The 14788-nt window shown below is 65.0% G+C and overlaps 1 protein-coding gene across 1 annotated transcript in view; it reads left to right on the top strand.

The window, feature by feature from the left end:
- Positions 1-8810: 8810 nt before the first annotated feature.
- ATP2A1 (ATPase sarcoplasmic/endoplasmic reticulum Ca2+ transporting 1) overlaps positions 8811-14788 on the top strand; it is a 28604-nt gene continuing 22626 nt past the window's right edge. The window contains 5 exon segments of the mRNA XM_066984156.1: positions 8811-8970; positions 10739-10756; positions 10860-10942; positions 11383-11487; positions 14339-14477. Of these exon segments, the coding sequence (XP_066840257.1) occupies positions 8853-8970; positions 10739-10756; positions 10860-10942; positions 11383-11487; positions 14339-14477 (463 nt within the window). The 5' untranslated portion in view covers positions 8811-8852.

Here is a 14788-nt window from a genome sequence, read left to right as displayed (position 1 = left end):
AATTTTTGGGGCCCCCCCTCGCGGCCGAGGACGATGAGGACGATGAAGACGCCACCGGCAGCGGTGGGGGGGGGCTTCTTTTGGGGGGGCCTTTTTTTTGGGGGGGGGGGTCTCCTTTTTGGGGGGGGGGCAAGGACACACTTGGGCGCTCGTTTATCTGCCCCCCCCCTAATTAATTTACGCCCCCTCCCCCAAATTTGACCCCCCCAGGTACGTTAAAGCCCCCCCCCAGACACTACGGGGGGGTCAGGGGCTGCCCCCCCCCCCAAACCCCCCCCCCCCTTTATTTTTCTACCGGGTTCGTGCCCCCCCCCCTTGTAACCCCCCCCCCCCAAAAAAAAACCCACCCCAGTTTCGGGTCACTTTGTACAGAAACCGCGGGCGCCTTTTAAAAGAAAAGCCGGAAAACGAACCCAAAACGCGCCGAGTCCTGCTGGGGGGGGCGGGGGGGGATTTGGGGGGTTTGGGGGATTTTGGGGTAATTTGGGGGATTTGGGGGTTTGGGGTCAGTTTGGGGGGTTTGGGGCGGGTTTGGGGGGATCCGCGGGATTTGGGGGGATTTGGGGTGGGTTTCAGGTATTCGGGGCAGGTTTGGGGGATTTCGGGGGGTTTGGGGGATTTTGGGGTAATTTGGGGTAAATTTGGGGGGTTTGGGGCAGGTTTTGGGGGATCCGCGGGATTTGGGGGGATTTAGGGTGGATTTACAGGTATTCGGGGCAGGTTTTGGGGGATTTCGGGGGTTTGGGGGATTTTGGGGTAATTCGGGGTCAGTTTGGGGGGTTTGGGGCGGGTTTTGGGGGGATCTGGGGGGATTTGGGGGATTTCGGGTGGGTTTCAGGTATTCGGGGCAGGTTTTGGGGGATTTCGGGGGTTTGGGGGATTTTGGGGTAATTTGGGGTAAATTTGGGGGGTTTGGGGTCAGTTTGGGGGGGATCCGTGGGATTTGGGGGGATTTGGGGTGGGTTTCAGGTATTTGGGGCAGGTTTTGGGGGGATTTCGGGGGTTTGGGGGATTTTGGGGTAATTCGGGGTAAGTTTGGGGGGATTTGGGGGTCGGTTTGGGGGGATTTGGAGTGGTTTTGGGGGATTTGGGGGGATTTGGGGCAGGTTTTGGGGGAATTTGCGGGATTTGGGGGGATTTGGGGGATTTGGGGGGATTTGGGGGATTTGGGGCAGGTTTGAGGGATTTGGGGTAATTTGAGACAGGTTTTGGGGGATTTGGGGTGGTTTTGGGGGGATTTGGGGTGGTTTGGGGGGATTGGAGGGATTGGGGGCAAATTTTGGGGGGATTTGGGACAGGTTGGGGGTCATTTGGGGCAGGTTTGGGGGATATGAGGAGTAAATTGGGGCAGGTTTGGGGTCATTTGGGGTAATTTGAGGGGAGGTTTCGGGGGATTTGGGGTAGTTTGGGGGGATTTGGGGAGCATTTGGGGTAGGTTTGGGGCAAGTTTGGGAGGATTTGGGGCAAGTTCGGGGTATTTTGAGGTCATTTGGGGCAGATTTGGGGGGAATTGGGGTAAATTTGGGGGATTTGGGGCAGGTTTGGGGTCATTTGGGGCAGGTTTGGGGGATTTGAGGTATTTTGGTGGGGTTTGGAGGGAATTGGGGCATTTGGGGGGATTTGGGGCAGGTTTTGGGGGATTTAGGGTGGTTCTGGGGTACTTGGAGGTGGTTTGGGGGGAATAGGGAGGATTTGGGGAATTCGGGGCAAGTTTTCAAGGATTTGGGGCAAGTTTGGGGCAGTTCTGGGGGATTTGGTGCTGTTTTGGGGGGATTTGGGGCCATCTGGGGGGATTCGGGGCAGGTTTGGGGTCAATTGGGGGCATTTCGAGTTTTTCGGGGGCGGTTTGGGGCGGTTGGGTTCATTTTTTTGAGGCTATTTTGGGGCTTTTTGGTGCGGCTTTGGGGCATCTTTGGGGTGGTTTTAGGGGGTCTTTTGTGAGGGGGGTCCCTGGGGGACTTTGGGGTTTCCTCCTTGGGGTTTGGGGCCGTTTGGGGGCCTCTGGCCCCACTTGGGGTAATTTGGGGGGGGTCCTGCCCCCGTTACTGCCCCCAGGGGCATTTGGTGGCACTGGGGCCCTATTTAGGGCCATTTTGGGGCCATTTCCCCCCGTTTTGGGGCATTTTACCCCTATTTTACCTCCCCAGACCCGTTTTCCCCCCATTTCTCCCCATTCTGGTGCCCCTTTACCCCTACTTACCCCCCCAGACCCATTTTACCCCCCCAGACCCATTTTACCCCCCTTTTGGGGCCATTTTAGGGCCCTTTACCCCCATTTTGGGGCCATTTTGGGGCAATTTTGGGACATTTCCATTTGGGGGCCATTTCCCCCTATTTCCCCCCCCAGACCCATTTTGGGGCCATTTCCCCCCGTTTTGGGGCCACTTCCCCCTATTTTAGACCATTTTACCCCTATTTTGCCCCCCCAGACCCATGTTACCCCCATTTAGGGGCCATTTTAGGGCCGTTTCCCCCCATTTTGGGGCATTTTACCCCCATTTGGGGCCATTTCCCCCATTTTGGGGCCATTTACCCCTATTTCCCCCCCCCAGGCCCATTTTACCCCCATTTGGGGCCATTTTCGGACCCTTTAACCCCATTTTGGGGCCCTTAACCCCCATTTTGCCCACCCCAGACCCATTTTGAGGCCATTTCCCCCCATTTTGGGGCATTTTACCCCCATTTGGGGCCATTTTGGGCCCTTTTCCCCCATTTCCTCCCCCCAGCCCCATTTCCCCACCCTTTACCCCCATTTTGGGGCATTTTCCCCCCATTTGGGGCCATTTTGGGGCCCTTTACCCCCATTTTGGGGCATTTTCCCCCATTTGGGGCCATTTTGGGGCCCTTTACCCCCATTTTGGGGCATTTTCACCCCATTTGGGGCCATTTTGGGGCCCTTTACCCCATTTTGGGGCATTTTCACCCCATTTGGGGCCATTTTGGGGCCCTTTCCCCCATTTTGGGGCATTTTCCCCCCATTTGGGGCCATTTTGGGGCCCTTTACCCCCATTTTGGGGCATTTTCACCCCATTCGGGGCCATTTTGGGTCCTTGTCCCCCTATTTTCCCCCCATCCCCATTTCCCCCCCTTACCCCCATTTTGGGGCATTTTCACCCCATTTGAGGCCATTTTGGGGCCCTTTACCCCCATTTTGGGGCATTTTCCCCCATTCGGGGCCATTTTGGGGCCCTTTACCCCCAGTTTGCCCACCCCAGATCCATTTTGGGGCCATTTCCCCCATTTTGGGGCCCTTGTCCCCCTATTTCCCCCCCGCCCAGCCCCATTTCCCCCCCTTTCCCTCCATTTTGGGGCATTTTCCCCCCATTTCACCCCCCCCCCCCACGCCCATTTGGGGCCATTTTGGGTCCTTTTCCCCCTATTTTCCCCCCCAGCCCCATTTTCCCCCATTCCCCCCCATTTTGGGGCATTTTCACCCCATTTGGGGCCATTTTGGGGCCATTTCCCCCTATTCACCCCCCCAGCCCCATTTCCCCCCCCCCTTTACCCCCATTTTGGGGCATTTTCCCCCATTCGGGGCCATTTTGGGCCCTTTACCCCCATTTTGGGGCATTTTCCCCCATTTGGGGCCATTTTGGGGCCCTTTACCCCCATTTTGGGGCATTTTCCCCCATTTGGGGCCATTTTGGGGCCCTTTACCCCCATTTTGCCCACCCCAGACCCATTTTGGGGCCATTTCCCCCATTTTGGGGCATTTTGGGGCCCTTTACCACCGTTTTGGGGCATTTTACCCCCATTTGGGGCCATTTTGGGGCCCTTTACCCCCATTTTGGGTCCTTTTCCCCCTATTTCCCCCCCCCCCCAGCCCCATTTCTCCCCCTCTTTACCCCCATTTTGGGGCATTTTCCCCCCATTTGGGGCCATTTTGGGGCCCTTTACCCCCATTTTGGGGCCCTTTACCCCCAATTTCCCCCCCCAGCCCCAATTTCCCCCCTTTCCCCCATTTTGAGGCATTTTACCCCCATTTGGGGCCATTTTGGGTCCTTTTCCCCCATTTCCCCCCGGCCCATTTCCCCCCCTTTACCCCCATTTTGGGGCATTTTCACCCCATTCAGGGCCATTTTGGGGCCCTTTACCCCCATTTTGCCCACCCCAGACCCATTTTGGGGCCATTTCCCCCCATTTTGGGGCATTTTCACCCCATTCGGGGCCATTTTGGGGCCCTTTACCCCCATTTTGGGGTATTTTCCCCCATTTGGGGGCATTTTGGGGCCCTTTACCCCCATTTTGGGGCATTTTCCCCCATTTGGGGCCATTTTGGGGCCCCTTACCCCCATTTTGCCCACCCCAGACCCATTTTGGGGCCATTTCCCCCATTTTGGGGCCATTTCCCCCCTATTTCCCCCCCCCCAGCCCCATTTCCCCCCCCTTTACCCCCATTCGGGGCCATTTTGGGGCCCTTTACCCCCATTTTGGGGCATTTTCCCCCATTTGGGGCCATTTTGGGGCCCTTTACCCCCATTTTGGGGCATTTTCCCCCATTTGGGGCCATTTTGGGGCCCTTTACCCCCATTTTCCCCCCCATCCCCCCCCCCCATTTTTACCCCCCCCCCCTTTCCCCGTGGGGGGGGGGGGCAGCAGCTGCGGGGGGGGGGGGCCGGGCCCTGCTCCTAATCCCCAGCTGTCCCCCCCCTCCCCCCCCCCCCCCCCCCCCGGGGGGGCGCTATTTTGGGACCCGGCGCCGCCGGCCCCATATAAGGCAAAGCCCAGCGCCCTCCGCCCCCCGGGGACCCCCCCGGGACCCCCCGGGACCCCCCACGACCCCCCCCACCCCACGACCCCCCCCCCCCCCCCCCCCCAGGACCCCCCCCCAAGCCCCCTCCGGGCCCCGCTGCGGCCGCCGGGGGCTTTATACCCACGGGGCCCCCCCCGCGCTATGGGGCGGGGGGTGGGGGGTGGGCTCTGCCCCCCCCCCAAATTAATTAACCTGCCCCCCCCCCAATTAATTTGGACCCCCACTTAAGCTGCCCCCCCCCCCCCTTTGGTTGGGGGGGGGGTACTGGAGGCCCCCAGCGCGCTGTGGGGCAGGGCTTGGGGGTCCCAGCCCCACACTTTCTGTGGGGCAGGCCATGGGGTCCCAGCCCCCCGGCACGCTATGGGGCGCGCTATGGGGCAGGGTCTCAGCCCCACTGATTTCCTATGGGGCAGGCTATGGGGTCCCAGCCCCCCAGCACGCTATGGGGCAGGCCGTGGGTCACGCTATGGGGCAGGCTATGGGGTAGGCTATGGGGTCCCAGCCCCCCAGCACGCTATGGGGCAGGCTATGGGGCAGGCCATGGGGTCCCAGCCCCCCAGCACGCTATGGGGCAGGCTATGGGGCACGCTATGGGGCAGGCTTTCAGCCCCACTGATTTCCTATGGGGCAGGCTATGGGGTCCCAGCCCCCCCACATGCTATGGGGCGCGCTATGGGGCAGGGTCTCAGCCCCACTGATTTCCTATGGGGCAGGCCATGGGGTCCCAGCCCCCGGCACGCTATGGGGCAGGCTATGGGGCAGGCCGTGGGGTCCCAGCCCCCCAGCACGTTATGGGGCAGGCTATGGGGCGCGCTATGGGGCAGGCTTTCAGCCCCACTGATTTCCTATGGGGCAGGCTATGGGGTCCCAGCCCCCGGCGCACTATGGGGCAGGCTATGGGGTGCACTATGGGGCGCGCTATGGGGTCCCAGCCCCACACCTGCTATGGGGCACACTATGGGGCACGCTATGGGGCACGCTATGGGGCACGCTATGGGGCAGGGTCTCAGCCCCACTGATTTCCTATGGGGCACACTATGGGGTCCCAGCCCCCCAGCGTGCTATGGGGCGTGCTATGGGGCAGGGTCTCAGCCCCACTGATTTCTTATGGGGCAGGCCTTGGGGTCCCAGCCCCCCGCACGCTATGGGGCAGGCCATGGGGCACGCTATGGGGCAGGCTATGGGGTCCCAGCCCCCTGGCACGCTATGGGGTGCGCTATGGGGCAGGCTTTCAGCCCCACTCATTTCCTATGGGGCAGGCTATGGGGTCCCAGCCCCCCGGCACGCTATGGGGTGCGCTGTGGGGCAGGGTTTCAGCCCCACTGATTTCCTATGGGGCAGGCTATGGGGTCCCAGCCCCCCGGCACGCTATGGGGTGCGCTGTGGGGCAGGTATGGAGGCTGTGGGGTCAGCCCCACTGATTTCCTATGGGGCAGGCCATGGGGTCCCAGCCCCCCGGCGTGCTATGGGGCAGGCTATGGGGTGCGCTATGGGGCAGGCTGTGGGGTCCCAGCCCCACACCTGCTATGGGGCAGGCTATGGGGCAGGGTCTCAGCCCCACTGATTTCCTATGGGGCAGGCCATGGGGTCCCAGCCCCCGGCGCGCTATGGGGCGCGCTATGGGGCAGCCCCCCCCCCTCTGCCCCCCGTCGCCCCCCCAAGAAGCCGGGGGTAACCGGAGCCGGGCGGCAGCAGGTGGCGGCGGCTTAGGGCCGGCAACCCAACACCCCCGGCCCCCCGCGCCGTGGGGCAGCCCCACACCGCCCCCCCCCAGGGGGTCCCACGGCCCCCTGACCCCAGCCCCGAGGACACGGCCCCCAAACGGCCCCCGGCAGCCGCTATGGGGCCGCTATGGGGCTCTATGGGGCTGCTATGGGGCGCTATGGGGCAGCTATGGGGCGCTATGGGGCACTATGGGGCGCTATGGGGCTGCTATGGGGCCGCTATGGGGCTCTATGGGGCTGCTATGGGGCGCTATGGGGCAGCCATGGGGCGCTATGGGGCACTATGGGGCGCTATGGGGCTGCTATGGGGCGGCTATGGGGCGCTATGGGGCGCTATGGGGCGCTATGGGGCAGCTATGGGGCGCTATGGGGCGGCTATGGGGCGCTATGGGGCGGCTATGGGGCAGCTATGGGGCCGCTATGGGGTGGCTTTGGGGCGCTATGGGGCAGCTATGGGGCTGCTATGGGGCCGCTATGGGGCAGCTATGGGGTGGCTTTGGGGCGCTATGGGGCGGCTATGGGGCAGCTATGGGGCCGCTATGGGGCGCTATGGGGTGCTATGGGGCACTATGGGGCAGCTATGGGGCGCTGAGCCCCCACCCCGTTATAATCCCCCATGGGGGGGGCCCTGACCCCATCCGGGGGCCCCGACCCCGTTTTAGGCCCCCCCCCCAAAGATTTTGGGGTGATTCGGGGCGGTTTTGGGGCTCCCAGGGCCGCGTTTGGGGCCGTTTGGGGCGGATTTGGGGCCGTTTCGGGGGCCGGGGGCTGCTGGGGGCAGGGGGCACCTCCGGGAGCCCCCCCCAGTGTCCCCCCTTTGTACCCGCCCTGAAGGGGACTTGTGGGGCGCCCCATAGCCCCCACCCCATAGCCCCCGCCCCATAGCTCCCGCCCCATAGGTCCTGCCCCATAGCTCCCACCCCACATTGTCCTGCCCCATAGCCCCCACCCCATAGCCCCCACCCCATAGCCCCCGCCCCATAGCCCCCACCCCATAGCTCCCACCCCATAGCTCCCACCCCATAGCTCCTGCCCCGTGTCCTCCTGCCCCACAACCCCCCCCACAACCTCCCCACAACCCCCCCATCCAGAAATAGCCCCCACCCCATAACTCCCCACCCCATTAACCCCCCAGCCCGCCCCACAGCCCCCACCCCATAACCCCACAGCCCCCCCACAACCCCTCCACAACGTCCCCCAGCCCCCCCACAACCCCCACCCCATAACCCCGCAGCCCCCCCATAACCCCCCCATAACCCCCACCCCATAACCCCCCCTACAACCCCCCCACCCCATAACCCGCCCCACAGCCCCCCACAACCCCCCACCCCATAACCCCCCCATAACCCCTCCACGACCCCCTTACAACCCCCCCCCACCCCAGAACCCCCCCACAACCCCCACCCCATAACCCCCCCATAAGCCCCCCTACAACCCCCCCCACCCCACAACCCCCCCATAGCCCCCCCATAGCCCCCCCACCCCATAACCCCCCATAACCCCCCCGCAGCCCCCACCCCATAACCCCCACCCCACAACCTCCCCCATAGCCCCCCACAACCCCCCACAACCCCCCCACCCCATAACCCCCCCACAACCCCCCCACCCCATTAACCCCCCCACAACCCCCCCACCCCATAACCCCCATAACCCCCCCCACCCCACAACGCCCCCCACAGCCCCCCCACAACCCCCACAACCCCCCACCCCCCATAGCCCCCCATAGCCCCCCACAACCCCCACCCCATTAACCCCCCCACAACCCCACCCCCACTCCCCATAGCCCCCCACAACCCCCCCCATAACCCCCCCCACCCCACAACCCCCCCACAACCCCCCCCATAACCCCCCAACAACCCCCCCCATAACCCCCCACCCCACAACCCCCATAACCCCCCCACAACCCCCCAACCTGCCCATATCCCCCATAACCCCCATAAGCCCCCCATAAGCCCCCATAACCCCCCCCACAACCCCCCCACCCCATAGCCCCCCCAACCCCCCCAGCCCCCCACAACCCCCCCCACCCCATAACCCCCCCATAACCCCACCCCTGCCCCCATAACCCCCCCCACAACCGCACCCCCACCCCCATAACCCCCCATAACCCCCCCCACAACCCCCCAACCTGCCCATAACCCCCCATTAACCCCCCCACAACCCCCCCACAACCCCCCCCACCCCATGACCCCCCCACAACCCCCCCCCATAACCCCCCCCCCCCAACCCCCCCCGCACCCCCACGTGTATATGATGGGGGGGTGTCCGTGACGCAGCGTGGCCGCGCCCCCCCCCTCCCCCCCCCCCCCCCGCCCCTGACAAGCCCCCGGCGGCGGGCGGCCCCCCCCGAGGCGCGGGGACCCCCCCGGGGCGCGATGGAGAACGCGCACGCCCGCACGGCCGAGGAGTGCCTGGCCTACTTCGGGGTCAGCGAGGGCAGCGGGCTCAGCCCCGAGCAGGTCCGCAGGAGCCTCGAGAAGTACGGCCACAACGGTCAGTGGGGGTTATGGGGGCGGGGGGGTTATGGGGTCAGGGGGGTTATAGGGGATTGGGGGGATATGGGGGGATATAGGGGAAATGGGGGGATTGGGGGATATGGGGGGAATTGGGGGGATATAGGGGGTATGGGGGATATAGGGGTAATGGGGGTACGGGGGTATGGGAGCCTGGAGAAGTACGGCCACAACGGTCAGTGGGGGGGGGTTATGGGGGCGGGGGGGTTATAGGGGATTGGGGGGATATAGGGGATTGGGGGGATATAGGGGATTTGGGGGGAATAGGGGAAATGGGGGAATTGGGGGATATGGGGGGATATAGGGGGTATGGGGGGTATGGGGGTACGGGGGTATGGGAGCCTCGAGAAGTGCGGCCACAACGGTCAGTGGGGGGGTTATGGGGGATTGGGGGGTTATAGGGGATTGGGGGGGTTTGGGGGAAAATAGGGGAAATAGGGGAAATGGGGGAAATGGGGGATATGGGGGTATGGGGGTACGGGGGTATGGGAGCCTGGAGAAGTACGGCCACAACGGTCAGTGGGGGGGGCCGGGGGGGTTGTGGGGTCGGGGGGGTTATAGGGTCAGGGGGTTATAGGGGATTGGGGGATATAGGGGATTGGGGGGGAATAGGGGAAATGGGGGTATGGGGGATATGGGGGGAATTGGGGGGATATAGGGGAAATGGGGGGAATGGGGGGATATGGGGGATTTGGGGGTATGGGAGCCTGGAGAAGTACGGCCACAACGGTCAGTGGGGGGGTTATAGGGGATTGGGGGGTTGTGGGGTCGGGGGGATATAGGGGAATTGGGGGGGAAATGGGGGGTATGGGGGGATATAGGGGAAATGGGGGCAAATGGGGGAGTGGGGGAAATTGGGGCTATGGGGGGAAATGGGGAGAAATGGGGGATTTGGGGGATTGGGGGGATATGGGAGAAATGGGGGAAACGGGGGAATATGGGGGGTTGGGGGGAAATGGGGGATTGGGGGGTATGGGGGAGTGGGGGGATATGGGGGGAATTGGGGGGATTTGGGGGAATATGGGGGAAATGGGGGAGTGGGGGGATATGGGGGGGTTGGGGGGTCGGGGGGGATATAGGGGTGTGGGGGGAGTGGGGGAAAATAGGGGAAATGGGGGAATTGGGGAGAAATGGGGGAAATGGGGGTTGGGGGGTTGGGGGAATATGGGGGAAATGGAGGAATGGGCGGAAACGGGGGGGGTTGGGGGGATGTGGGGGAAATGGGGGAAATGGGGGAGTGGGGGAAATTGGGGGGGTTGGGGGGGGAATGGGGGGTTGGGGGGATGGGGGAAAATGGGGGATTTGGGGGAATTCGGGGGAGTTTGGGGGATTTGGGGGAATTTGGGGGAAATGGGGGAGTGGGGGGCAATGGGGGGGTTTGGGGGAATATGGGGGGTTGGGGGGGCAAATGGGGGGTGGGGGGCAATGGGGGCAGTGGGGGAGGAATGGGGGCGGGGGGAAAAGGGGGGCGGGGGGGAACGGGGGGATTTGGGGGGCAACGGGGGCAGCAGGGGGGGCAACGGGGTCATGGGGGGGGAATGGGGGGAGGGGGGCGGTGGGGGGAAATGGGGGTGGGGGGCCATGGGGGGGCATGGGGTTAATGGGGGACACGGAGGGGGGGCACTGGGGTCACGGGGGGCATCGCAGACACAAAGGGGGGGGGGACACAGGGTGGGGGGGTCCACGGGGGGGTGGCCCCCACCTTGGGGACTCCCCCCCCCCTAACTCCCCCTTTCCCCCCCCCCCAGAGCTGCCAGCCGAGGAAGGTGAGCGCCCCCACCGTTATTATTTTTTTTGGGGGGGGGGGGGGCACCCCACGGCCCCCCCTCGACGTCCGTCCCCCCCCGTATGTGTGTGTCCCCCCCCCAGGCAAAACCATCTGGGAGCTGGTGGTGGAGCAGTTCGAGGACCTCCTGGTGCGCATCCTGCTGCTGGCCGCCTGCATCTCCTTCGTGAGTGTCCCCCGGGGGGGGCCACACGTCCCCGGGGGGGGACACGTCCCCGAGGCGGGGGGGGGGCCACACGCCCCGAGGGGGGGGGCCACGCGTCCTTGGGGGCGACCTCGGCCCTGGCCCCGCGCCCCGGGGGGATCCGGTGTCGGCTCGGGTGTCCGCAGCTGCTCTATTTGGGGGGGGGGGATATTTGGGGGGGGGGATGTCACCGTGTGCCCCCCCCCGGTGTCACCGCGCGTCCCCAACCCCCCCCCCCAGCTGTCACCGCCTCCTGGCAGCCGCCGCGGGGACAGCTGGGGCCGGCGAGTGACACCCAAGGGTGCCACCCCCGCCCCCCCCTTCCTGGTGTCACCCCCCCCCGTTGCGACGTCCCCAGCCCCCCCCCCCCGCGGTGTCCCCGATGTCACCGATGTCCCCGATGTCCCCGTGCCCCCCCGCAGGTGCTGGCGTGGTTCGAGGAGGGCGAGGAGACCATCACGGCCTTCGTGGAGCCCTTCGTCATCCTCCTCATCCTCGTGGCCAACGCCGTGGTGGGCGTCTGGCAGGTGGGGGCGCCGCGGGGGCACCTCGGGGACACGCGGGGGCACCCGGGGGACACCTTGGGGACATTGGGGGGGCTTTGGGGGCATGTTGGGGACATTGGGAGGACATTGTGGGGGCTTTGGGGACATTGGGGGGCGTTGGGGACATGTTGGGGACACGTTGGGGACGTTGGGGACAGGTTTGGGGTCATTGGGGACATGTTGGGGACGTGTTGGGGACATTGGGGACACCTTGGGGACGTTGCGGGGAAATTGGGGACACGTTGGGGACATTGGGGACACCTTGGGGACATTGGGGATACCTTGGGGACGTTGGGGGGACGTTGCGGGGACGTTGGGGACACCTTGGAGACACTGGGGACAGGTTTGGGGACACCTTGGGGACATTGGGGGGACCTTGGGGACACCTTGGGGACATTGGGGGGACGTTGGGGACACGTTTGGGATGTTGGGGACAGGTTTGGGGACACCTCGGGGACGTTGGGGGGACTTTGGGGACAGGTTTGGGGACACCTTGGGGACACCTTGGGGACATTGGGGGACGTTGGGGACGTGTTGGGGACATTGGGGGGACTTTGGGGACACCTTGGGGACGTTGGGGGGACGTTGCGGGGACGTTGGGGACACCTTGGAGACACTGGGGACAGGTTTGGGGACACCTTGGGGACATTGGGGGGGCTTTGGGGACACGTTGGGGACATTGGGGGGACCTTGGGGACACCTTGGGGACATTGGGGGGACGTTGGGGACACGTTTGGGATGTTGGGGACAGGTTTGGGGACACCTCGGGGACGTTGGGGGGACTTTGGGGACAGGTTTGGGGACACCTTGGGGACACCTTGGGGACATTGGGGGACGTTGGGGACGTGTTGGGGACATTGGGGGGACTTTGGGGACACGTTGGGGACGTTGGGGGACGTTGGGGACGTTGGGGACACCTTGGGGACACTTTGGGGACACGTTGGAGACATTGGGGACAGGTTTGGGGGCATTGGGGACACTTTGGGGACGTTGGGGGACGTTGGGGACACGTTGGGGACACCTTGGGGACATTGGGGGGACGCTGGGGACACTGGGGGGACGTTGGGGACGTGTTGGGGACGTTGGGGGGACTTTGGGGACACCTTGGGGACACGTTGGGGACATGGGGGCGTTGGGGGCAGGGGCGTGGGGAAGGGGTTGGGGACATCGGGACCCCAAAACGCCCCCAAACCCCCGAGCTGCCCCCAGCGCATCCCCCAGCCCCCCCAAACACCCCCAAAACCCCCAAATCCTCCCCAAATCCTCCCCAACCCCCCCAAATGCCTCCAGCTGTCCCCAAATGTCCCCAAATCCCCCTGAACTGTCCCCAAATCCCCCTGACCTGTCCCCAAACGCCCCCAAATCCTCCCCAAAACCTCCCCAAACGCCCCCAAATGGCCCCAAATCCCCAGAACTGTCCCCAAATCCCTGGAACTGTCCCCAAACCCCCAGAACTGTCACCAAATGCCCCCAAATGTCCCCAAATCTCCCTGAACTTTCCCCAAACGCCCCCAAACGTCCCCAACTCCTTGGAACTGTCCCCAAATGCCCCCAAACCCCCCCCCAAATGCCCCCCAACGCCCCCAACGCCCCGGCACTGTCCCCAAACCCCCGGAACTGTCCCCAAACGCCCCCAAATGTCCCCAAACGCCCCCAAATGCCCCCAACCCCCGGCACTGTCCCCAAACGCCCCCCTCCCCCAACCCCCCCCAAACGCCCCCAAACGCCCCAAACCCCCCCCAAACGCCCCCAACCCCCCAAACACCCCCAAACGCCCCCCAAACGCCCCAAACGCCCCCAAACCCCCCCCCCCAAACACCCCAAACCCCCCCAAACGCCCCCAAACCCCCCCAAACGCCCCAAACCCCCCCCCCCCCAAACGCCCCCCCAAAGCCCCCAACGCCCCGGCACTGTCCCCAAACGCCCCCAAACCCCCCCAAACGCCCCCAAACCCCCCAAACGCCCCCAAACCCCCCCCAAACGCCCCCAAACCCCCCCCAAACGCCCCCAAACCCCCCCCAAACGCCCCCAAACCCCCCCAAACGCCCCCAAACCCCCCAAACGCCCCCAAACCCCCCAAACGCCCCCAAACCCCCCCAAACGCCCCAAACCCCCCCCCAAACGCCCCCAAACCCCCCAAACGTCCCCAAACCCCCCAAACGCCCCAAACCCCCCCCAAACGCCCCCAAACCCCCCCAAACGCCCCCCAAACGCCCCCCAAACGCCCCCAACCCCCCCCAAACGTCCCCAAACCCCCCCAACGCCCCCAACGCCCGGCACTGTCCCCAAACGCCCCCAAACCCCCCCCCCCAAACCCCCCCAAACCCCCCAAACGCCCCCAACCCCCCCCAAACGTCCCCAAACCCCCCCCAAACGCCCCCAAACCCCCCCCCCCCCAAACGCCCCCAAACGCCCCCAAACCCCCCGCAAACGCCCCCAAACGCCCCCCAAACGCCCCCAACCCCCCCCAAACGCCCCCAACGCCCCGGCACTGTCCCCAAACGCCCCCAACCCCCCCCAAACGCCCCCCAAACGCCCCCAAACCCCCCCATACCCCCCCCCCCCAACGCCCCCAACGCCCGGCACTGTCCCCAAACGCCCCCAACCCCCCCAAACGCCCCCCAAACGCCCCCAAACCCCCCCATACCCCCCCCCCCAACGCCCCCAACGCCCGGCACTGTCCCCAAACGCCCCCAACCCCCCCCAAACGCCCCCAAACGCCCCCCAAACGCCCCCAAACCCCCACCAAACGCCCCCAACCCCCCCCCAAACCCCCCCCCCCAAACGCCCCCCAACGCCCCCAACGCCCCCGGCACCGTCCCCGCCCCCCCAGGAGCGCAATGCGGAGAACGCCATCGAGGCGCTGAAGGAGTACGAGCCCGAGATGGGCAAGGTGTACCGCGCCGACCGCAGCGCCGTGCAGCGCATCAAGGCGCGCGACCTGGTGCCCGGGGACATCGCCGAGGTGGCCGGTGAGGGACCAGCGCCTCCCAGTGACCCCCAGGGCCTCCCAGTAACCCCCCAGTGACCCCCACGGCCACCCGAGTAACTTCCCAGTAACCCCTAATGCATCCCAGTAACCTCCCAGTAAGCCCTAATGCATCCCAGTAAGCCTTAATGCATCCCAGTAACCTCCCAGTAAGCCCTAATGCATCCCGGTAACCTCCCAGTGCCTCCCAGTAGCTTCCAGTAGCCCCCAGTGCCTCCTTGTAACCTCCAAGTAACCCCTCAGTAACCCCCACATACACCCAAGTAACTTCCCAGTAACCCCTAATGCATCCCA

This window comes from Anser cygnoides, chromosome 28 (assembly GCF_040182565.1).
Source record: "Anser cygnoides isolate HZ-2024a breed goose chromosome 28, Taihu_goose_T2T_genome, whole genome shotgun sequence".
Taxonomy (NCBI): Eukaryota; Metazoa; Chordata; class Aves; order Anseriformes; family Anatidae; genus Anser; species Anser cygnoides.
This window is presented reverse-complemented; position numbering and strand designations above follow the sequence as displayed.